The sequence below is a fragment of the Cricetulus griseus genome, chromosome 2 (genome assembly GCF_003668045.3).
Source record: "Cricetulus griseus strain 17A/GY chromosome 2, alternate assembly CriGri-PICRH-1.0, whole genome shotgun sequence".
NCBI lineage: Eukaryota > Metazoa > Chordata > Mammalia > Rodentia > Cricetidae > Cricetulus > Cricetulus griseus.
This window is the reverse complement of record NC_048595.1, coordinates 12,037,449-12,062,381: the sequence shown is the minus strand read 5'-3', so window position 1 is coordinate 12,062,381 and position 24,933 is coordinate 12,037,449. Positions and strand designations below refer to the sequence as shown.

Genomic DNA, 24,933 nt, shown 5'->3' with positions numbered 1-24,933 from the left:
AGTGCTCTTAACCACTGAGCCACCTCACCAGCTTCCTGGATCTGTACTTCTAGAAGAGAAAACTAGGCCAGATAGATACCTCAGCAGTCCCAAGCCTGATGACCTGAGTTTGAGCCCCAATACCCACATGGTAGAAGAGGACTGCCAAATGTGCACCATCGCACATGCGCATGTGGGCATGCACACACATTTTATTTTATTTATTTATTTATTTATTTATTTTTGAGACAATGTTTCTCTGTGGCTTTGGAGGCTGTCCTGGCACTCGCTGTTGTAGACCCAGGCTGGTCTCGAACTCACAGAGATCCGCCTGCCACTGCCTCCCCAGTGCTGGGACTAAAGACGTGTGCCACCAACGCCCGGCTTAAAAACATTTTTTTTTTTTTTTTTTTTTTTTTTTTTGAGAGAAGTTGTCTCTATGTTAGCCCCAGCTGTCCTGGAACTCGCTCTGTAGACCAGGATGGTCTCACATCCAGAGATCTGCCTGCCTCTGTCTCCTTAGTGCTAAAGGCGTGTGCCACCACAGCCAGCTCTAGAAAATACCTTCCCCCCCCCCCCCCCCCCGAGACAGGGTTTCTCTGTGTATCTTTGGAGCCTATCCTGGCACTCGCTCTGGTGACCAGGCTGGCCTCGAACTCTCAGAGATCCGCCTGCCTCTGCCTTCCGAGTTCTGGGATTGGGATTAAAGGCATGCGCCACCAACGCCTGGCCCGAAAATATCTTTTTAAAGGAGAAAACTGACCCAGTTGGCTTTTAACATGGCTGAATTTGGGAACCCTGTACTACATTGTGTAGTCTGTTGCCTCCTTGGAGTTTTCACTGTCACAGGTGAGTGCACTATGCTGGGTGGAACGCCACAACTGTCATGAAGAAACAGCTGCTCTGCTCTCATGACTGCTTATTGTAAAATGAGCTACCTTTTACCCCACGCATCAGTTACTGTTCTGACGGGGAACAGTAAGGAAGGGTTTGTTCTGGCTCGCAGTTTGCAGGTGCCTCTCATGGTGGGGAAGATAGCTTCAGAGTGGTGAAAGCTGGTGGCCAGCTAGCTGAGACCAGGAATGTTATCACCACAGTTAGCCTGGGCTTTTCCACCATTCTCAGTCCCAAGCAGTCTGCTGTCCCAAAGGTCAAGCTGAGAGGACCTAAAATCACCAGCATAGTTTGTCTTCTGAGGTGTTTCGTGAGAAAGTATTGACTGAGACTGTAGATGGCCTTGAGGGCTGCTCACAAAGAACAATCTTGCCCTCAGCTGCCTGGGAATCCCACAGAGGAGCTGGTTTCCTTTTGGAGCCAGGGTCAGGAAGAAGAATATCATTTATAGCAGATGTCTTAGGAAAACTTACCTCAAGGCTGGAAAGTGCTGGAACTCTACAGAAACGCCTGCCCAAAGTGTCACTGGTTTTGTTTTGTTGTTGTTTTGTTTTTTTTTTTCTTGATGTAAATGCTACCTTTAAAAAGAATGACAGTGGGGGCTAGAGAAATAGCTCAGTTAGGAGCACTGGTAGCTCTTGCAGAGGCCTGGGGCTCAGTTTCTAGCACCCATGTAGCAGCTCAGCCTTAGCTTCAGTTCCAGGAGCAATACCTCTTCCAACTGTTCGCCCTATGTGCACATGAAGCAGACACACACTCAGCCATACACACTCATACACCACAGTCTGTAACTCTAGTTCCAGAGGTTCTGACACTGCCTTCCCTCCCTCCCTCCCTCCCTCCCTCCTCCCTCCCTCCCTCCCTCTCCCTCCCTCCCTCCTCCCTCCCTCTTCCCTCCTCCTCCTCCTCCTTCTCCTCCTCCTCCTCCTCCAGACTTGTTCAAGCTCCAGGTGTTGGTAGAAACCCATGTATTTTTCTGTCATGTTCACTGCAGGTTTTGCCTGCATGTCTGTCTGTGTGAGGTGCCAGATCTCTGGGAACTGGAGTTACAGACAGTTGTGAGTTCCCATGTGGGTGCAGGAATCATATCCAGTCTCTGGAAGAGCAGCCAGTGCTCTAACCATTGAGCCTTCTCTCCAGCCCTTAACCTCATTGCTTTATTTTTGCTTTGCTTTGCTTGTGAATGAGATTTTTCTTCTGCCTTTAGAGTTTTCTCTCCCTTTGGTGACCAAATGCAAAATGTCATTGACTTTTTCTTCTATGCTGAAAGTCCTTCTTCATCCTTTGACTTTGAGTCATTTAGTCAAATTCAGGTGCCTTTTAGATTCTTATTTGAGTTCAGGTCCCACAGTATCACTGAAAACAAGCAGAACCCTCACCATGGTTGCTCTTGGGATCCCTATGCAGTGACACTCTCACGTCATCCAGCACGGCCTATATTTCCTCCCAGGGGTCGATGGAATCCACTTGGATTTGTGGGAATGAGTCTCTGTCCTGCCAGCCTATAGCTTAGACTTGTTCCTAACTAGCTCTTATAGGTTACATTAGCCCTCTTATATTAATGTATGCTCTATCATAATACCTCCCTTCCGTCTTGCACATCCTGTTTCCTTTCTGTGTCTCCTGTAATCCTCAGTTCTCCTCTTCCGTTCTCTGCCTGGAAGTCCCTCCTATACCTCCTATTGGCCATTCAGCTTTTTATTACACCAGTCACAGCAATGCATCTTCACACCGCGTATAAATATCCCTCAGCAGTTTATGACACAATGAACTTCATTTTATATATTTTTTTATATATCTCCAGTGCCATCTAGATGTTAACCTTTCTTTTATGCCCTGGATGAAATTGTAAAAAGCCAATTCAAACTGTGGAAACATAGGTTTTATCCTGAGTCACTTTTTTTTTTTTTTTTTTTTTTTGAGACAGGGTTTCTTTGTGACTTTGGAGGCTGTCCTGGCACTCACTCTAGAGACCAGGTTGGCCTCGAACTCACAGAGATCCTCCTGCCTCTGCCTCCTGAGTGCTGGGATTAAAGGTGTGTGCCACCAACGCCCCCACCCCCCGTTTTTAATTTATTTACTTTTTTATTTTATGGACATTGGTGTTTTGCCTGCAGGTAAGTCCGTGTGAGACTGACAGATATAGTCAGTTGTTAGCTGCCATGTTGGTGCTGGGATTTGAACCCTGGTCCTCTGGAAGAACAGTTAGTGCTCTTAACTACTGAGCCATCTCTCCAGCCCCAGAACTAGCTCTTGTAGACCAGGCTGGTCTTAACTCACAGAGATTCACCTGTCTCTGCCTCCCAAGTGCTGGGATTAAAGGTGTGTGCTACCACGGCCCTGATGATGACTGCATTTTCTATGAGGAATGATTGCTTTAAAAGAACTCCCACTTGGGGCTGGAGAGTTGGGTCAGCAGTTAAGAGCATTGGCTACTCTTCCAGAGGACCTTAGTTCAATTCCCAGCACCCACATGGCAGCTTACAACTGTCTGTAACTCTACTTCCAGGAGATCAAACAGCCTCACACAGACATACTTGAAGACAAAAACACCAATGCACATGTAAAAATAAATAAAAAATTAACAAATGCCTTATTTTTTAAAAAAACCCACACTTTTGGTGGGTGTGTGATTGTGTGTGTGCACCCATTCATGCACTGTGGCATATGTATGGCACTCTGAGGCCAATGTTTCTGAGTTGGTTCCCTTTCCTCCATGTAGACTGCAGAGATTGAACCCAGGTCATCAGGGTTGACAGCAAGTATCTTTACCCAATGAATTATTTTGCTAGTCTCTAAGAATGGCTTCTTGAAAACCTCACACCAAGAAGTTGTAATTTTACTTATGGCTGTTTACTAGTTAAAGTAGCCTATGACATGTAACAACAGTGGGGAAATGTTTACAGACCACTCTACCAGTTTTGACATTGGTTCTGTTGTTTTGTTTGAGGCAGGATCTCACTATATAGACCTGACTGGCCTCAGAGCTCCCAGAGATCTGCCTGCCTCTTTCTCAGGAGTGCTGGGATTAGAGGTGTCTACTACCATGCCAAGCTGTTGCCGCCGCCACCGCTTCCTCCTCCTTCTCCCTTTCTTTTTTCCCCTGGGATTTATTGGCCTGGTGAGGGGTGGTGCTGGAGAAATGGCTCAACTGTCAAAAGTGCTAGCTGCTCTTGCAGAAGATCCAGGTTTGATTCCCAACACCCATGTGGCATCTCACAACTGTCTGTAACTCCAGTTCCAGGGGACCTGTCCCTTCTGTTCTCTGGGCACCAGCACTCATGTCTGCACAGACATGCACAGGCAGGCAAGACACACTACAAGTCAAATGTTGTAAAGGCCGTTACAGAGGAGGCAGGTGAGAAAAGGTGCACAGGTGGGAAGGAGCGCTGAGGGCCATGTCTCCCTGGAGCCTCTCCACCTGCTCAGTCACCAGCAGCTCCAGACTTGATTGTGGCTTTCTTACAGCTTGCCTGGCATATGTGATACTGACACACTGCAGGCCAATCCAGCCAGGCCTCTGTTCAGTCTTCCTGGTCCTTAGCAGGGCCATTTCCAAAGTAGACTCTCATCATCTACTATCAGGCAAGGTAGGCCAGAACCCTGCTTTATGGCAGCTCCAGTACAGGAGGACAGTTCTATGCCTCAGCTCAGCCAGAAATTCTGGTTTCTATGGCCTGAGCCAGGAGCAAGAACCATGGACAGCAACCAAACCATTTCTCCTAATCGCTGCAGCCATGAGTGATTGCCTAGTTGGATATAAATAACTCCGGGCAGTGGTGGTGCATGCCTTTAATCCCAGCACTTGGTGACAGAGGCAGGCAGATCTCTGTGAGTTCAAGGCCAGCCTGGTCTACAGAGCGAGTTTCAGGACAGCCAGAGCTACACACACAGAAACCATGTCTCAAAGAACTAAAAATAGAAATTACTCAATTTTTTTTTACTATATATATTTTTTGATTATTTTTTGAAGACAGGGTTTCCCTGTGTTTCTCATATATTCCCTATGTAGATCAGGCTAGGTGATCACAGAGATCACCTGCCTCTTCCTCCCAAGTACTAGGATTAAATGTATGCACTACCATACCAGGCCCTTAAGGCTATTTTTGCCATTATATATTCTGGGACCCAGGTTAACATTGTAAAGGGCAGAGGCTACACATTTATTGGGAAAGGCTGTGGGCTTGTCCCTCCATTAAAAAATATGTTTATGTTTGTGGCTTTTTTGCTGCATGAGTATCTTTGTATCATATGTGTACCCAGTGCCCAAGAAGACCAGAAAACGCATTGGATCTGCTGGAGTTGGGTTTATAGACTGTTGTGAGCCACCCTGCAAGTGCTGGATATCAAACCCAAGTCCTCTGGAAGAGCAGCAGCTAGTGCTCTTAATCCGTGTCTTATGGTTTCTATTGCTGTGCAGGGACACCATGACCATGGCAACTCTTATACAGGAAACATTTAATGGGTGGCTTACAGTTTCAGAGGTTTGATCCATTATCATCGTGTTGGGACATGGCGGCGTACAGGTAGACATAGTGCTGGAGAAGGAGCTGAGAATTCCATATCTTGTGGGCAACAGGAAATGATCTGGCATGGCTTGAGTCTATATGAGACCTCAGAGCCACCTCTGCAGTGACACACTTTCTCCAGCAAGGCCACATCTCCTTGGGGGGCCATTTTCTTTCAAACTACCATGACCACTAAGCTATCTCTCTAGCCCCAAGGCTGTGGGTTTTTATGTACATCAGTTTTGATGACTGCAATGCCTTTTTTCTCAAAAAGCATTTTCAGTTGGGCTCTAAGTGGGTGGAGATTTGGAATAGTCCTTATTTCCTATGTTAGGCATGAAACATTTTGTCCTATAGAGGGCTAGTGAGCACCCAAAGACTAAAGTAGTGTCTCTTCAGTGAGACACCCTAACATAGAAGAGAGACAGAAGCAAGCAGAATGCTCGTGTGGTGCAGGGCTAGAGCTGTGGGTGTCCATGAACGGCAGCACTAGAGGGGTGGGGTGGGAGTGCCTAACTGAGAGGGGGGCACTGGGGAGGGGAATATGGTGTTCCCAGGCTTGCAAGTAGGTCTGTCCCCTGACCAGGACTTGTCAAAAGAGCAGTGAGAGCAGGTCTTGGAATTGGGGATCAGGATGGTCAATATGACCCGCAGTTGGCTGCATCATTTCCACTCCCACTTTCGTTGGAATCCAGGGACTACAGGAGAGTGTGTCCCATGCCTCCATCCCTTCTGCTTCCATCCTACATTGGCATGTGGGCCTGCTGTGTCCAGTTGGGAGGCAAGAGGGCACAAGCAGGAGGAGCTCATGTCCAGCCATCTCTCGTAGGTCTGGCCTTGGTCAGCTGCTGCCAGCCTTTGCTTCTGCTGGCAGACAGTGGAGCCTTGGGCAAGTGGAGCACACAGCTGGGAGGAAATGGGCTTGACTAGAGGGCTTCTCCACCTTTCATTAGCCAGCTCTGGCTCCTCCTACTGTGTTTGGAGGCCCAGTCTATTGATCTTACTCTTCTTGGGTGGCAGCTTTGCCTTGTTTCCTCTGACCCAGTGCAGCCCTGGGACAGTCTGCCTGCGGTCTCGGGGTGTGTGGGGAAGAGCAGAGGAAAGCAAGGAATTTTTGTTTATGAAGTTCAGATCCTGGGATTTTTCTAGAACACATGCTTTTTGGAGATGGTTAGTATTCTGTGCTGCTGGAGAGAAGAGCCGAAACTGCCCCATACAGATCTTTGGTAACCTTTGGTCCTCTCGGGAGTGTGAATAGACTGGCATATTTCAGGGTTAGTGGGCCTTCCCTGTTTGCTCCAGGCACAGAGGTCTATAGCAACATTGTCTTCACTGTGAATGGAGCCACTTGAAAGGTGCCCCTGACTAGGGCTGCAATTAACAAGTTATCAGATGCAACCTCTCCTGCCCTAGAAATTGCATCAAAAGAGAGCTTGCAGTGGAGACAAGGAGTCCATGCTGCTTTTCATGTTGTTAATTTTTAGCTGGGAAGTGCTCCCTGTTCATGCAGTGGTCTTTCATGTGGCTTTGTTTCTTGGCAGTGGAAACAACGCCCATGGCGTTGTCTATGCTCATGGCTCTGGCCTGCTTCTCACGGCAGGTACTAAAAGTCCTTGCCATTGGGTGTCCCATAACTACTCAGGGATGTTTTAAAGGCATGGGTGTGTATCTTTAGTTTGCTAGGGCCGCACATGCCTATAATTCCAACACTGCAGAGCCTGAGAGTAGAAGATTGAAGCAAATTAAGGTCTCCCTCGATCATAAAACACATGGGGAGATCAGGTCTCAAAACAAAACAAAGCCACATAGTGAAACCTGTATGTGTGCCCATCTGTCCGTCTGTCCATCTGTCTCAAGCTCTAACGTCAGTGAGTTTTTGTATCAATTAATGACTTGTCTGATCTTGCTGAAACTGGGGGATAAAATAGAAGGGGGGGGATTGGAGAGAAAAGTTTATATTAAGAAATGTTTAAAGCCAGCTTTAATCCCAGCATTCGGGAGGTAGAGGTAGGTGGGTCCCTGTGAGTTCGAGGCCAGCCTGGTTTGCAAATTGAGTTCCAGAATACCCAGGGCTACAAAGAGAAATCCTGTCTCAAAAGCCCAAAAATTAAATAAAGAGAACTGTTTGGATTTATCATGTTGAGATGACAGCCACTGCCTCCAGGCTGTGTCATGATTACAGGGAGCCAGCTCTGTCCCAGCACAGGAGGGACCTGTCATCAGTAGGCTTCGATAATGGGTTTCAGTTCATCAGATGTTTTCCTAAAAAATAGCATTGGGGCTAAAGGTGTGTACCACTGTGTACCACCACCCCACAACCCCACCCCCTTACCTTCATCCCCTGAAACCTAGCAGGAAGGAAGATTCTTAACATCCACAATGTTTAACATCCGTGATGTTTAATGTTCATGATGTTTAGCATTCATGATATCTAATCATGATGGGCTCTGGAACCAACCAAGACATGCACTTCTGGGCAGGTCCATGAGAGCATTCCCAGAAAGGGTTATCTGAGAGCAGAAGACCCTCAGAATGAGTGATACCCTCTGAGGGAGCCCCTATATAAAAAAGAAGTCAGAAAAAAGTAGTGTTGCTCCCTGCCCACCCACCAACCTGAATTCCATCCCTGAAACCCACAAAATGAAAGGAAGGAACTACAAGGTATCCTCTGATCTCCACACAAGTGCTTTGACAAGTATGTACACATGGCTACCACAAACACACACACACACACACACACACACACACACACACACACACACACACACACACACACACACACACACACACACACACACACCACATGACTTTTTACTTATTTTAAATCTTAAAACTAAGATAACAATCTTATTTGTTGAGACGATACATAATTTTTGAGAAAGTGATGGGATTGTAAATCTTCCCATTGTCTTGCGACATTTGACTGTTACTGCCATGAACCCCCTGTGGGTTCCACCCGCCCACATCAATCATTAATCAAGAGACTGTCCTACAGACTTTCCTACAGACAGTCTGACGGGGGCATTTTCTCAATTGAAGACCCTCTTCCCAAACAAATGCCCAAGCAGCACTGATTCATTCATTTGCTCCCAAATTCATTCATTGACCCCAAAACAGAATCCTCACTCAGTGTAGGTGCTCTAGAGATTGTTAATGCAGATTCCCACATTTGTTTTAAAGAGGGCTGAAGAGACAGATCAGTAGTTGACAGCACACACTGCTCTTGCAGAGGATTCATGTTTAGTTCCCAGCATCCATATGGGCAGACAGCAGGGCCTGCAGCTCTAGGTCCAGGGGAACTGATGCCTCTTGTCGCCAAGGGCACCCATACTCACGTGCACACACACACACACATACACACATGTGCCCAAGCACACACATGCACATAAATACTAAAATAAATCTTAATAAGTAAATGAAAATAACTGGGCAGTGGTGGTGCACGCCTTTAATTCCAGCACTCAGGAGGCAAAGGCATGTAGATCTCCGTGAGTTAGAGGCCAGCCTGGTCTACAGAGCAATCTAGGACAGCCAGAGTTGTTACACAGAGAAATCCTGTCTTGAAAAAAACAAAAAAAAAAAGCAAAAATAGAAATTGCACTTTGTGGGGCTGGAGAGATGGCTCAGTGGTTAAGAGCACTGACTGCTCTTCATGAGGACCCAGGTTCAATTCCTAGCACCCACCTGGCAGCTCACAACTGTCTTAACTCCAGTTCCAGGGGATCCTATACCCACAGCAAAACACCAATGCACATAAAACTACAAATAAATAAGTAGATAAATTTCAAAAAAAAAAAAGAAAGAAAGAAAGAGGGCTGTAGAGATGGCTCGGAGGTTAAGAGCACTGACTGCTCTTCCAGAGGTCCTGAGTTCAATTCCCAGCAACCACATGGTGGCTCACAACCATCCGCTATGAGGTCTAGTGCCCTCTTCTGGTGTGCAGATACACATGGAAACAGAATGTTGTATACATAATAAATAAATAAAATAAAATCTTTAAAAAATACTTTAAAAAAAAAGAAAGAAAGAAATTGCACTTTTGTTCCATTGTATGGGAGACCCACTATTAAGTTTCAGTTTCTACACTTGGCTCTGAATCCATTTCTCCACGTCTCAGATCAAATCCACATGCTAGTCTGGAAGCATAAGGCACTAAACAAAGGACCTTGTTCACCTGCAAGAATCAAAAGGTTGAGACAGTAGGTCAGAAGTTCACTGTCATACTTAGCTATAAAGTAAGTTTGGGGCCAGCCTAGGCTACAAAGACCCTTTCTTAACAAAGAAAAAGTAATCACAGTTTTTTAAAAATTGCGGGGTAGCCGAGCGTTGGTGGTACACGCCTTTAGTCCCAGCCCTCAGGAGGCAGAGGCAGGCAGATCTCTGTGAGTTCCAGGGACAGCCTTTAAAGCTACAGAGACCCCCCCCCCCCAAAAAAAAAAGAAATTTGCAAGGTGATGGAGGCAGAACTGGGTGGATCTCTGACTTCAGGGCCAGCCACATCTACAGAGTGAGTTTCAGGACAGCCAGGACTACACAGAGAAATCCTGTCTTGATAAACAAACCAAAAAAAATGAAATTTTAGTTTATTTTGTGTGCTTTGAGTGTTCTGCCTGTATGTGCAGCTGTGCACCGAGTGTGTGCTTGAAGTCAAGAAGAGGGCACCCGACCCCCTGGAACTAGACTTACATCTTGTGATCAGCCAGCCAGGTTCTGGTAACTGAACCCTGATCCTCTGAAACAGCAGCCAGTGCTTTTAGCTCTTTTTGTTATTGTTGTTGTTTGTTTTCTTTTTTTCTCTTTGGGGGCCCACCATCCAGCTCCCAAATGAATGCATGGAGACTTATTCTTATTTATGAATGCTCAGCCTTAGCTTGGCTTGTTTTTAGCCAGCTTTTCTAACTTAAATTATCCCATTTCTCTTTAACTAAAATTTGGCTCTGGGCTTTTTACCTTTCTTTACTCTTTCTTCCCTTTCTTTCTTTCTTTCTTTCTTTCTTTCTTTCTTTCTTTCTTTCTTTCTTTCTTTCTTCAAGGTTGGCTGTGTGGCTCGGGGGCTGAACCCTGGTGTCTTCTTCTCCTTCTTTTCTCTTTCCTCGTTTCTTCAATTGCTCTCTTCCCTAGATTTCTCCTCCTAGTTATCCTCTTTGCCCACCAGCCCTGCCTATTTCTCTCTCCTGCCTAGCTATTGGACAATCAGCTCTTTATTAGATCAATCAGGTATTTTAGGCAGGCAAAGCAACACAGCTTCACAGCGTTAAACAAATGCAACATAAAAGACTAAAATACATCTTTGCATCATTAAACAAATATTCCACAGCATAAATTAATGTAATATATCTTAAACTAATACTCCACAAGTACTCTTAACTGCTAAGCCATTTCTAGTCTGGTAAAGTTTTTTTGATATTCCAGTATTTTCTGATCCCTAGATATTGGGACAAATTACTTTGACCAATCTAACAGTGAGATACCCAGGGAGGAATTGGGGAAAATCTAGCAATGGTCATTTCAAAACAAACTGTGGAAAGATATGTTCCTAATCTATGAGATATTAGTCATTCCTGCATGAGCCAAATCCCTCCCTCCCTCCCTCCTCCCTCCCTCTCCTCCCTCCCTCCCTCCCTTCATCTCTTCCTCCTGCCACCCGAGCTCCACTGCCACGTGGGTGCCCAAAATAACACACAGAGACTTATATTAGGTACAATGATGCTGGTCAATGATGAGGATTTTTTTACTTGCTATCTCTGTCTTAATTATCAATCATAACTATTAATCTATATATTTTATAAAGACTTATCTGATTGAGGATGCCAGCAGCATGCGTCCTCTCTTGTGGGGTTCAGATGGGGGCTTCTAGAGAAGAGAGGAGGAGGATGAGAGCAATTTCCTGCTTATCCCTGCTTATATTCTGAGTCTGCCTGCTATGTCACTTACTGCCTGGATCACAAGACTTCTCTTTATTACATTTCCCAGAATCCTCCTCGACTCCTAGTCCCGCCTAACTTGCTTCCCTATTGGCCAACAATACTTTATCAACCAATAAGACAATCATATACACAGAAGGACTTGCCCCATCACCTACCTTCCTTCCTCTTTCTTTTCTTTTTTTTTTCCTTTTCTCCTTCCTTCCTCCCTCCCTCCCTCCTTCCTCTTTCTTTTCTCTTTTTTTCTTCCTTCCTTCCTCTTTCCCTTCCTTCCTTCCTTCCTTCCTTCCTTCCTTCCTTCCTTCCTTCCTTCCTTCCTTCCTTCCTGGTTTCATGGAGCCCACGCTGTCTAAAACTCCATGTGATCCGTAATAGGGTTATAGCCCAATAAACCCATCGTGAATGGAATGTATACATAATATACCTGGCCTTCTGGACACCTCAGCCCAGCAGCACAGAATGGCATGCGGTACCCACCATTCCTGTGGCCAGGAGACTGACTAGGAGCTGAGGTTCACTGCATTATCCAGCATTTTCACTAGCCTATAAAAGATGAAATTTCAAAGGAGGATCTCCAATGATTGTAGGCCACAGCAGCACCACTGTAAACTTAAGCCAAGGCAAGCTGTGACCTTTTGAGATGGGTACCCAGCCCACTCCACCTTCCAAAAAAGCTGAGTAACTTTCTCTGTTGGGTCTGAAGATGTTCAAATCAGTAATGAGTCTCTCAGACCTGAAAACCCAACCTTTCCCCCCACCCTTCTGCTGTGTGACACTGGTTCCTCCTTGTCCTTCCAAAGAAAGATGACCCTGGCCAGCCTAATAAATTGTATGTTCCTAAATCCTAACCATGGTGCTGTTGCCTTTTCCTAGGGTCCTATCCTTCCCCCAAAGCTGGAGCCACTCTAGTCGTGTATAAGGACTTGCTAGTGCTATTTGGTGGCTGGACGAGGCCAAGTCCCTATCCCTTACACCAACCAGAGAGATTCTTTGATGAAATTCACACGTACTCACCATCTAAAAATTGGTAAGCCACAAAGATAATCTATTCTATACTTGGAAGAAATGGGTTTCATTGTATTACATTTTAGTTGTGTGTTTGTATGCACGTGCACACATGCGTATTTGCATGCTATAACATGCATGGGGGGGGGGGCTCTCCTTTTACCATGTGAATCCTAGGGATCAAACCCAGGTTGTCAGGCATGGTGGCAAGTGCCTTTGCCCATCAAGCCATCTTGCTTGCTGGCCCAAACACTCAGCTCCAGAGGATCCAGCACCATCTTCTGGACTGTGGGCACACACCCCCACACACATACACACACAAAACACAGCATACACTCACTAAGACACATTAATATAAAAATAAATGGTTTTTGGGTTTTTTTGTTTTGTTTTGTTTTTCGAGACAGGTTTCTCTGCCGCTTTGGAGCCTGTCCTGGAACCAGCTCTTGTAGACCAGGCTGGTCTTGAACTCACAGAGATCCGCTTGCCTCTGCCTCTCGAGTGCTGGGATTAAAGGCGTGCACCACTACTGCGAGGCTAAATAAATGGTTTTTTGTGGTTTTTTTTGTTTTTTTTTTTTTTTAATTAATGAAACAACAGAATCTCTTGAAGCGTTTGGTGGGAACTGAAGCTGTGCCCAGGCAGAGGCCCACAGCAGGAGCTTGCTTCTGGACTGAGATGCTTTGCAGCACCCTTTCCCAGGAGAAGCAGAAGAGCTCTAGTTGTCTCAGAAGAGAGTGGGGAGGCCAGGTAGAGAAGGAGCTCTCAGTTTCAGCAGCTCCTCTTCAGGAGCACAGGAGCAGTGTGCACCAGGGGACCCCTGTGTTCTGCCATTCTCAGACAAAACATGGTGTTTCTCAGAAAAGTTTGTCTTATTGTGTGTTTCTGGTTTTTTGAGGGAGGACTTCTCTATATGGCCCTGGCTGTCTGGAACTCACTCTGTAGACTAGACTGACCTCAAAGTCACAGAGGCCCTCCTGCCTCTGCCTCCTGAGTGCTGGGATTAAAACTATGTGCCACCATGCCTGACAGACACGTCTGTCTGTCTGTCTTTTTTATTTGCATTGGTGTTTTGCCTCCATATATGTCTGTGTAAGGGGTCAGGTGTCTGTAGGAAGGTGACAGGCAGTCTTTCTTAGTGGATGCCACTGCTCCTTTGTGCCTTACACTTTGAAGATGGGGTAGGTGGTTTTCACTTTTGCTTCTTCCCATTAGGTGGAACTGCATCGTCACCACACATGGGCCTCCTCCTATGGCTGGCCATTCCTCCTGTGTGATAGGTGATAAAATGATTGTCTTTGGTGGCTCTTTAGGATCCCGGCAAATGTAAGTATTTCTGATTTGGTTCATTCTAATGCAAAGGTAGAAATTTCTGTGCATAACAGGCCAGAAAGGTGAAGTAGGCACAGCAATGTCCCAGAACATAGTTCTCTTTAACCTAGTTAGCTACTAAGCCCCAGCATTTAGTTCTTCTGACCCTCCATCACAAATCAATAGGTTGAAAACTTTGCTCCATAAAGTCAAGGTTAAGTGGAATTTCTTTCTGTTTAATCAAATGGGATGAAGTTCTTGTGAAGCTTCCCCCTTGTGTACTGTCTTGTGCCTATCAGAGGTCACCTTCCAAGAAGCAGGATGCTGTGTTGCCCAGCTCAGGCCCTCCAGGGAAGAAAGGAGATGTATTTACAAGTTGGGTAGAAGTCATGCACTCTCCAAATGGGATAGGAGATTGGGAGAGTGAGTTAGAAACAGGTAACTGTCAGGGATGCTGCTCCCCACCATGCCTTCCGAATCATTCCTGCCCTGTGAAGTCTAGAGTGAGAACAGCAGTCCATCTGCATTTTTTTTCTCTCTTTTTTGAGACAGGGTTTTTCTGTGGCTTTGGAGGCTGTCCTGGAACTAGCTCTTGTAGACCAGGCTGGCCTCGAACTCACAGAGATCCGCCTGCCTCTGCCTCCAACGTGCACCATCAACGCCCAGCTCCATCTGCATTATTGCTGTGAGAGGAACCATGAGAGTTTGCTGTGTGTTCTGAATAAAATGGGGAGTTGATGAGTTATCAGAAAAGCAGACCCAGGCTTACTCTCTGACAGGACTCACCATCTCTGTTCTAAAATAGTTATGGAGGGCTGGAGAGATGGCTTGGTCATCTCTTCCAGAGGACCCAGGTTCAATTCTCAGCACCCATGTGTTGGCTCACACCTGTCTGTAACTCACAGTTCCAGGGCTTCTGACACCCTTATAGAGGCATTCATGCAGGCAAAACATCAATGAACATAAAATAAAAGTAATAAATTATAAAAAGAGACCAGCCTAGTCTACAAAAAAAAAAAAAAAAGTTATGGAAGAATTCAGGGTTATCCTAGACTGTGTAGCACATTTGAGGCCAGCCTGGGCTATATGAGAATCTGTCTTAAAAAACAAAACAGAACAAAAATGTGAACTAAATATAAAATATTTATGGAGAGAAACGAAAGGAACTACCCTCCAGATGAGAGGGTTTAGGATTTAAGTTTGGGAGTACTTATTTTGTATCATTGTGTGTAACTAGATGACCTTAAGAAGAAGAGCTAACGGGGGGGGGGGGGGGGCTGGAGAGATGGCTCAGAAGTTAAGAGCACTGTTTGCTCTTCCAGAGGTCCTGAGTTCAATTCCCAGCAACCACATGGTGGCTTACAACCTTCTATAATGAGATCTGGTGCCCTCTTCTGACTTGCAGGCAAAACATGCTGACAGAACACGGTATACATATAAAAAAAAAAAAAAAGAAGAAGAAGAGCTAACTGTGAACTAGAGACTGCCAGCCAGGAGTTAGTCCTTGCCTGCCTGCCTGCCTTCCTTCCTTCCTTCCTTCCTTCCTTCCTTCCTTCCTTCCTTCCTTCCTTCCTTCCTTCCTTCCTTCAGTCTTGCTCTATGTGGCCTTGAATTCATGCAATCCTTGGCCTGATGAGTGCTAGGATTGCAGTGGGGGTATGCCCATGCCAAGGTCATACTGCTCCTTTCCTTTGGCAAGGGGAGTTGGTGTTTTGAGGCAGGGTCTCTCTGTGATCTGTGATCTGTCTGCTTGGGATCAAAGGTATGTGCCACCACGCCCAGCACTGCTGCCTTCTTGAGTTGGATATAGCAGTTGGTTGCTGATAAAAGATAAAACTGAAGCTTTTGAGCCGGGTGGTGGTGGCACACTTGGGGGGCAGAGGCAGGTGGATCTCTGTGAGCTCCAGGACAGCCAAGACTGTCACACAGAGAAACCCTGTCTCAAAACAACAAGGAAAACCTTGAAGCTTTTATGAATCACTGAGAAATACTCTTTTTACCATGATCAGTGAGTGGAATTTTTGTTTTTGGTTTTTTTTTTTTTTTAAGCTTCTGCACAATGATAGATGCCTTCAGAACCATTTTTTTCTCTCTTGTGGCTTTTGTTTTTGGAAGGTGGTCACTTGACCAGCTGCCTCCTGCCTGTACTTTGGGTCCAGTGCGTTGCTGCACATTCAACTCAGCTGAGATCTTATGAAAGGTTGAAAGGTTTCTGGATGGTTGGGTGCTAAGTGTGCACTGACGCCTTTATAATGTAATGTAAATGCTCTCTCTCTCTCTCTCTCCCTCTCCCTCCCTCCCTCCCTCCCTCCCTCTCTCTCTCTCTCTCTCTCCCCCTCCCTCTCTCTGTGTGTGTGTGTGTGTGTGTGTGTGTGTGTGTGTGTGTGTGTGTGTGTGTGTGTGTGTGTGTGTGTGTGTGTGTGTGTGTGTGTGTAGTCCTGGCTGTCCTGGAACTCACTTTGTAGACCAGGCTGGCCTTGAAAGAACTCTAGCCTCTGCCCTCCACAACCTCCTGCTAGGATTAAAGGTGTACGCCACCACTCCTGCCATGTGCCTGGTTTCTGTCATTTCTGAAGATCAGCGGTGTTTCTGTTTCATAGGAAAGAAAACCAAAAGTAGAGAAAATAAAGTTTCTTGTTTAAGCTGCAAAACTAGGGTTCAGCCATGGTGTTTTTCTTCTGAAGTCCCTGGGCTCTGAGGAAAGCATCAGAAGCCTCCAGCCCAGACAGGCTGTATGTGTGAAGTGGTGAAAGTTTCCCTACTGGACACAGGCACCAGAAACTCCAGCCACCACTGTGCTCCCTGGAGCCCCCACCTTGCTTATGACTGTGTTCTTATCTCACAGGAGCAATGAAGTCTGGGTCCTTGACCTGGAGCAGTGGGCGTGGTCCAAGCCGAACATCTCTGGCCCCAGTCCTCACCCCCGAGGTGGCCAGTCTCAGGTGCTAAAGAGTTTAACTATTGAGCAAGCACTGTAATATCTTTATGAGAGTGAGGTGAGGTGCCCTGTGCAACAAGCCAAAGAGAGTTTCTTTCGGTTTTTGTTGTTTTGGGGTTTTTTGTTTTGTTTTGTTTTGGTGCTGCTTGTTCTCAGCTTCTATTGCTGTATTGCTTATAGTGGCCTTAGTGGGGTTTTATTTCTTAAGTGAATTCTTCATTTTCTGTGGTTAGCACTCTTGTGTTCATATTTTTTCAAGTTAGAATATACTGTTCAAGAGTCGTCCGTTTAAAGGGCTAGAACTGATGTGGGTTGGGTAGAGTGGGCAGCTGGAGCACTCACTTGGGAGCTGAGCATGCCACTTGTGTGTGTCACTGAATCATGAGTCAGATGCCTGTGTCTTTGTAGGTTTATTTAAATTTCTTCATCTTCCCAGATTGTTATAGATGATGCAACTATCCTAATCCTTGGCGGTTGTGGTGGTCCCAATGCTGTGAGTATTGCAGTGACAATCTGCCTCGACTGCTAAGTTCTGGAACATGCTTGCCCTGCTTGTTTAGTAAGACAGAGTCTTCTTTGGACTTGCTCACTCAGAGGACACCCATATGCTTTGAGTAGATAGCTTTTGTATTGTCTGCCCCTTTCTCTGTTCTTTTTCGGGGAGGGGGAAGTGGAGTGAGAGGTACTTTTAATCAGAAACATTGGTCTCTTAAACATTCATCCCTCCATTCTTTCTAGCTCTGTTTCCTCTTTAAGCTAAAAGGTTTGCCAGTAAAGCGGCCAGTGGGGTAGAAACAAGTGGATAACAGAAGTCCACATGGAATTTACTTAAGAATGTAGACTGAGAAAGTTAATGTATATGTCATCTCTCTCTCTCTCTCTCTCTCTCTCTCTCTCTCTCTCTCTCTCTCACACACACACACACACACACACACACACACACACACACACACACACACCAGCTACAGTTGGCTACAGTTGGTGTGTGGTCACAAGAACAGTTCTGTGTGCCAGGATAGTCAGTGGCCATGTATGAGAGAATTGAGGCAGGAGGCAGACAAAGCTGCTTGTGAACAGCGGCGGACTTAGATGTTCTCTCATTGGTCCTTCTCCTGCAGCTGTTCAAAGACGCCTGGCTGCTACATATGCACCCAGGTCCCTGGGCCTGGCAGCCACTCAAGGTAGAAAACGAAGACCACGGTGCCCCAGAACTGTGGTGCCATCCAGCCTGCCGGGTAAGTGGGGAATAAGCAGCCAGCAGGAAATGCCCTAACCTGGAAAAAGGAATTAACTTGTTAAGCTTACAGAAGTAGAAAACAGTTTGGTGTCATGTGCTCTTTTAGTATTTCCCACGTGCATGAGCTGCTTGGTAGGAGGACATAGGTGTACATTGTTTTACTTGTAGCCTTAAAGATCCATTTGTCTAAAGAATGTTACCCAAGTCCTTCCAGCAGATGCCACTGTTCTGCACTCATTCTTGTCAGTACCACTGTTCATTCTGTCTCCACAGCCCAGGCCTGCAAAGCCCTGGCCTTTCCAGTGCTAGCTTGATAGGCAAGGCTATGAGCACAAGTCCTTTGTCTTCCAGGTGGGACAGTGTGTGGTGGTCTTCAGCCAGGCTCCTAGTGGGCGAGCGCCACTCAGCCCCAGTTTGAACTCTCGCCCATCACCTATCAGTGCCACTCCTCCAGCCCTGGTTCCTGAGACCCGAGAATACCGATCCCAGTCTCCTGTGAGGAGTATGGATGAAGCTCCTTGTGTTAATGGCCGCTGGGGAACACTGAGGCCCAGGGCTCAAAGGCAGACTCCCTCAGGTTCCCGAGAAGGGAGCCTCTCCCCAGCCAGAGGAGATGGCTCTCCTATCCTCAATGGTGGAACCTTGTCTCCAGGGACAGCAGCTGTTGGGGGTGCTTCCTTGGACAGCCCTGTGCAGGTGGTATCTCCAAGCACCCCATCTGCCTCCGAAGGATATGACCTAAAAATGGGACTTTCCCTAGCTCCCCGCAGAGGCTCTCTCCCAGATCAGAAGGACCTGAGGCTAAGCTCCATTGACCTGAATTGGGACCTGAAGTCTGCTTCCAATAGCAGTCATGTGGATGGTACAGACAACAGGACAGTTGCAGGGAGTGTGAGACACCCTCCAGAACAGACCAATGGTGTTCATACACCACCACATGTGGCCAGTGCCCTTGCAGGGGCTGTATCCCCCAGTGCCCTGCGTCGGAGTTTGGAAGCCATCAAAGCGATGTCATCCAAAGGCCCCTCAGCCTCGGCCACGCTAAGTCCTCCTCTTGGGTCTTCTCCAAGCTCTCCAGGGAATCAGAACCTGAGCAGTGGAGAAACTGTACCCATCCCCCGCCCAGGACCAGCCCAAGGAGATGGTCATTCCTTACCCCCAATTGCTCGCCGCCTGGGCCACCACCCTCCACAGTCCCTCAATGTTGGCAAACCCCTGTACCAGAGTATGAACTGCAAGCCCATGCAGATGTATGTGCTGGACATTAAAGACACCAAGGAGAAAGGCCGAGTCAAATGGAAAGTATTTACTAGCAGTTCTGTGGTCGGGCCTCCTGAAACCAGCCTGCACACAGTGGTACAGGGCCGAGGAGAGCTTATCATATTTGGAGGGCTCATGGACAAGAAGCAGAATGTGAAGTACTATCCAAAAACAAACGCCTTGTACTTTGTGCGAGCAAAGAGATAATGTGTTCAAAGTCCTTTCCCTTTCTGTGGCTTTTCATTCGGAATTTTCCAGTGTACAAGCATTTGGACCGAGACTCGGGAAAACAACATGATTCCCACAAACCAAAACTCCAATTCCATGCCTAACTCATTCCAGGCTGGGATCAAATCTCCATTAAGGAAAAGATTATATATAGATATATACAGATATATTATATAACCAACTCTGTTTACAAATAAAGGTGAGGTCTCCGTTCTGGTTCAGATCAGCTGTTGCTATCTTAGCGGAGGCTGTGCTGGCCTTTTCTACTCTGCTGGTAATCAGACCAGGAAGTTAGGGACAGACTAACAGCAGTAACTTCCCACAAGAAACAAGCTGAAGAGCTCCCTGGATCTTTCTGTGGCCTTCTCAGACAGGACACCAAGGAAGAGGCTTCAGACACCACACTGCAGGGTCAGAGTCACTTAGAGAAAACAATGTAAACCTCCTGTTTGAACCTGTGACAATTCTGCAGAAGCATTCTGTGCCTGGTCCCTTCTGTGATCCAGAGAAGTCACCCAACAAGAAATACAGTTCCCCACATGCTGGAGTCACGGTGAAACGATGTTTATAGAGCCGCCGTCCATCTGCCTCTTTCCTGTCCCTTGGTCTTTTGAGTTTCCCCTACAGTCTCAGCAAACATGCAGTGTCTGATTATGGGATTTTTCTGACAATCGTGTTTGATTGCAAGTTGCCAAAAAACATATTGTTTTCCTTTTAGAATTCGGTCCTCAGAGGCCTCTTTTCTGTCTGTAGGCTGCTCCCTTGCCCTTTGGTGGTTTGCTTTAGTTGGGGGTATTTTATTTTACTTTTTGTTTTGTTGTTTGGGGCATTTGACTTTTTAAAAAGCATCCAAATGTCTGTTGTTCATTCTTCTCTGCCTAAAGAAACCAGATGCTCTTGAGCCTTCCCTGCATCTCCAGGGCCAGTATCCACTGCAGTGTGGGGGTGCACACACCTGTGACCCTTGCACTCCGGGCAAAGGCAGGATGATTTCAGGTTTGGGTCTAGCCTGGGTTATATGATGAGCCCCTGTCTCAACAAAACAAAATTAAGATGCCAGAATCATTAAAAAAAAAAAATCCAAAAGTCACCTCTCCTTCCATCCCCTCCCCCAGTAGGGTCTCAGTGTAGCTCACAGAGATCCTCCTGCCTCTGCCTCCCAAGTGCTGGGAGGAAAGGCGTGTGACACCAGGCCCAACCCAAAAGCTATCTTTTAGTCAGTGTGTTTCTTTTATCTCCACGTTTCACTGGGCACGCCCATTCTTACTAGTAGAATATAAGAGTTGATCTTAAAAGGGAATCTGGAAACAGTTCCTTCCAGAAAGGGTTTCCTTACTTGTGACACACCTTCTGCTGTACTGTTGACAAGTGACTGGTTTGAGTATCCTGTCCTTGACCTTGGAGATACATGTTGACCTGGGAGCAGCTCCATCCTTCATGTTGTCTTGTTCTTGTATCCCCCAAACAGGGCTTTAGTTCGTACTTTGACTTCATTTCCTAGATAAAGTACAGCCACCCAGGAGAGTGTTTATTTTGTTCAGAGGACACCAGAAATTACTAGTCTTTCTGGACATAGGAGACATCAAAAAGATATTTTAAATGGACATGCAACTATGGATTTTGGTGGTTTCTCATCAGTGGTAAAGGATTTTCATTTTGCCTTTAAAACCGAAATTGAAACAACAAAAATGTGTTTCCCAGCCCCATCCCCTTTTTCTTGTCAGTGTCTCCCAGGCTCAAGCTCACTGCTGCTGACCCTGGGTCCTGGCTCACAGCCAGCACTTGCCCTGGCTGACGTGTGTGTCTCCTGCTTCATGCTCAGTCTTCCCTTAGCCATTAGCTTCGCTCTGGTGGTCTCGGCAGGAAAGTCCCCCTGGGGAAGCCCAGGTAAGGACCAGCTCTCGAGGAGAGGAAGGTGCTCTGGAGCTGCTCCCAAGGGAACACCCCTGTGCCTACTTCCTGTGTATCCCACCACTCCAGCTCCCTGCTCTGTTGCTTCTGCCAGTCCTTTGGTTGACAGTTTGATCCTGTGGGGCCTGACTTAAGAGGCAAGGTCAGCAGATGAGCAGCCTGACATTGCTGAAACCTGGCTGTGGTGTTTGCCTGTGGACGTGCCTCTGGACTTGGTTTCTACTTGCACATCAAGTATTCAGACACCTGAAGTTCAGAATCGCCACTTTTGTAGTCTTTCTTTTCCCCCTGTGGCCTTCCTAAGCTAGCGGTCAACTGTTGATTGTTCTACTTTTCCCAAGCAGGCAGCAGAAACATTAACCTCTTAGAAAGCAAGGGGTTCCTCTGAACCCTGGGGTCCTGGGGCTGCCCACACTGCTGAGAGCCAGGTATCTGCAGTCCCTCCAGAGGAAACAGAAGGAACCTTTCGTGCAGCCAGCAGTGTAGGACTTGCTGGTCCTGAGCTCTGTGGATGTGTGCTGTGGGAAAGTGACTCAGCAGTGAAGCTGGTGGGCTCCTCAGCCCCATGAGACTGTATGGCAGGACTTCCGATGTCTCTGCAGAGGTCAGCATTCCCACAACACCGTTAGTTCAGATTTAACCACAACTCTTTTTTTTTTTTTTTTTTTTGGACGCGATACCAATTTTGTCTTAAAATTCACTGAGAGACATGAGACAAAATATTTTGTTTGAACCCTCAGGAGCACCTAAAGCAAATATTTATCAGTATTTAAGTATTTAAAATACATCTTGTTTCTACTTGAAGCTTTAACCCTTTCCATTCCTGCAAGTGTGCCTTTGAGAGCCCTCGGTCATATTAACTTCAGTCATTTGGCTGGCCTCGCTCGTGTGAGAGTTCTGGGCACTGCTCTGCTTCTTTCTGCACAGAGCTTCCTGTTCATCTTCCCACACGCCACGCAGCAGAGAGCATTCATTGTCATTCCTGTTTCCACCTTTCTTCCCTGCTTTGGGTGAGCACGTCACAACGCCACCTCCCCCCACATCTGAAAGCACCAATAAGGTATAGGAACAAATGTCAATTTTGTTTAATGCTGGGGCTTACTCTCCTCCCAGCCCTCTATAGGTTGATTGATTTTAATGTTTGAGCTATAGGAAGAACTGTGGAAGAATGGCCTTGGAACTCCTTAAAACACAGAAGAGGAGAGGAGGAGGCGCCATTGCGGGGAGACTCAACTCTGAAGGACAGAAAGTCACTGGGGGTCCTCCCTCCCTTCACCATGTCTTTCTGGGTTCATTCTGCTTTGCTTTTTCCCTCCCCCTTTAAAGTGAATCACCTGCTTGGTCTGTCCGTCTGTCTGTCCTTGTCTTCGTGGTGACCCCAGCATGGTGATGTACTCTGCCTCGTGTTACCTGTAGTCCTGCAGTGCATAAGATGGTGGAGAGGACTGAAGGTCAGGGCGAGGAAGCCTGGCCTCGGGTACTGCATAAGGCATGCTCTGCTGTCACCAGTAGGTGGCCTCTCACCACTCCCGTCCTTGTGAATGAAAGCCAGCCTCTTTGGCTCCACTGTGCTCGCTCTGCTCGATCTGCCCCCTCCTACCAACCAGGGCTCATGTCAGTGTGCACCCACCGTGCCCTGGCGAAGCTGGTGCTGCGAGTGATGTTTCCCATACAACTCAGGGGTGCCAGGGGGCTCACCCTGATAGTCATGATAGGCACATCACAGTGTAGGGATGAAAACGGAACCCATGGATATTTAAATCTGTCAATTTCATTTTTGTTAATGTTTTCCCCTGATGACTTTTTAGCAGTTTAACAAATAAAACAAAAATGGACTGAATTGTCTTGACTGTTGTATTAGTACAGAAAAGAGATGGAAAAAAATCCTGGGATGGAGGGCAGTTGGGGGAGGGGGGCTGACAAGGTGGTTGGAAGGTTGTGTTTGCTGAGAAGGAATGTCCCTGTCCCTGTCCCCACCATGCCTGAAGGCCTTGGTGTTGCAGATCTTCAGTCTCACCCTGTAATGGAGGCCCAAGGGAAGTGAGGAGTGTTTGTGCAAAGCACCGGGATAGCCTTTATGTCACCAATGACCTAAGCAGAGGTGGGGCCTGACCGTGGGGTCTTGAGGCAGCACAGCAAAAGCCCCTGTTTACTCCTTTACCCTGGGGTGCAGGTCTTAACAGCTGTGGGGTGGTTGTTTCCACCCTGTGGCATCAAGAGGGTGTGCTGCGGGTATAGAGGAAGTACACCAGCCTTGTGCCTGGAATATGGTAAGTTGTCGCCCCCTGCAGGCCCAGCACAGTACCCCAACCAAAGTGGCCTCCCTCATTTGAGTGTAAATGACCAGGAAGACAGACAATGCAGATTCACCAGCCCAGCCTATGTCTTTATCTTCTGGAAACCCGAGAAAGGTCCCTATAAGCAGTGGGTCAGAAGCACCCGTGGATCTGGCAAGATCAGGGCACCACCTCCAAACCTAGCAGGCTGGTCACACGACTGGGGCTTCCCCTTGCTTCTCTCCCTCCACCCCACAGGACAAAAATCTCTTACCTGTATTAGCCCTTGTACAGTATTGCCAGTGTATGAGTATGAGGGGTGATTTCACCATTGCTGGGCGTGTTTGAGAGGAGACGATTTATACATCAGATCAGGAATGAGATTGGACTCAGAGGGACTTAAAAGCAAGAGGGGTTATAGTACAGGTTTTAAACCAAGATAAACTTGGAACCAGAGATGAGCTGGGGCAAGATTTCTCACTTTGAACCTCAAGCTTTATCAGTAAAGCAACAGTGTTGGGAAGCCACCCTTTAGCAATTTAGCTGGAACCAAGCAAGGCTTAAGCTTTTGAAAAGCTGTGATTTTCCCCCAATGACCACTTGGAGGAGGCCTAGGAAAGGCTTTGAGTGCACCTGCTTATGCTCTGTTCAAAGCAGTAGGGAAAGAGACAAGATGGCTTACTCATTGTTCCCTTTCAGAACCCTGGCTGGCCCTCCCTGATTAGCCTGACTCAACTTCAGAGTGCCACCCCCAAGCTAACCCTTGCAGGCCCAGCACAGCCCACTCCAGCTGTGGGACTCTTGGTATTTCTCTGAAGCTGGACTCTGGGCCACAGATGCTGTCAGTATACCCAAAGCCAAGCTGGTGTCTTAAGACCTAGAAGTCCTAACCCTGAATTCTCCCCCAACCAGGGACCTCACCTGCCCACCCCCTGCAGGAGAGATGAAGGGCTACTGCAAACAGCAGGAAGGCATGAACTGTTGATTGTGGAAAGGGTGGCACTGACCTGGGAACCCTTGATTCTCAACAAGCATCCCTTGAGCATTTACTGACCCTTACCCCCAGGCAATGGGATACACTAGTGGCCCAAAGAAATGCCCCTAATGGAGCTTCTGGTTTCCTCACAAATGTTTCTTCACCTCAATAGTCAGCAATGGATCAAAGGATGGATCAAATCCATCCTATCCCAGCTTAGTGAACAACGGTAGGGTTCTTTGCAGGAGCATAGGTGACCCCCAAACAGTGAAAAGTCCCACCCCAGCATGAGTAATGAACTCCCCCAAACTGTGGAAATTACATCCGCCCTTTAGTTTCCCTCCTATATACTTCCTGAAACCACATGCAGTTGAGGTACAAATACATACAATTGGGCAGAGGTGCTGGAGGGAGTGCTCAGGACCTTGGATGGAGGTCTACCCCTCCTCCTCACCCCTCCTGTAAGGAACTGTCAGCAGGAGGTCT

The 24,933-nt window shown here is 47.0% G+C and overlaps 1 protein-coding gene across 1 annotated transcript in view; it reads left to right on the top strand.

Moving 5' to 3' along the window:
• Nucleotides 1-23,035, top strand: part of Fbxo42 (F-box protein 42) — a 62,927-nt gene extending 39,892 nt beyond the window's left edge. Inside the window, exons 5-10 of the mRNA XM_027399907.2 lie at nt 12,179-12,332; nt 13,526-13,636; nt 16,467-16,563; nt 16,996-17,052; nt 17,678-17,794; nt 18,148-23,035. Coding sequence (XP_027255708.1) covers nt 12,179-12,332; nt 13,526-13,636; nt 16,467-16,563; nt 16,996-17,052; nt 17,678-17,794; nt 18,148-19,263 — 1,652 coding nt within the window. The 3' untranslated portion in view covers nt 19,264-23,035. The remainder of the gene's footprint in view (nt 1-12,178; nt 12,333-13,525; nt 13,637-16,466; nt 16,564-16,995; nt 17,053-17,677; nt 17,795-18,147) is intronic.
• The last annotated feature ends 1,898 nt before the right edge of the window (nt 23,036-24,933 follow it).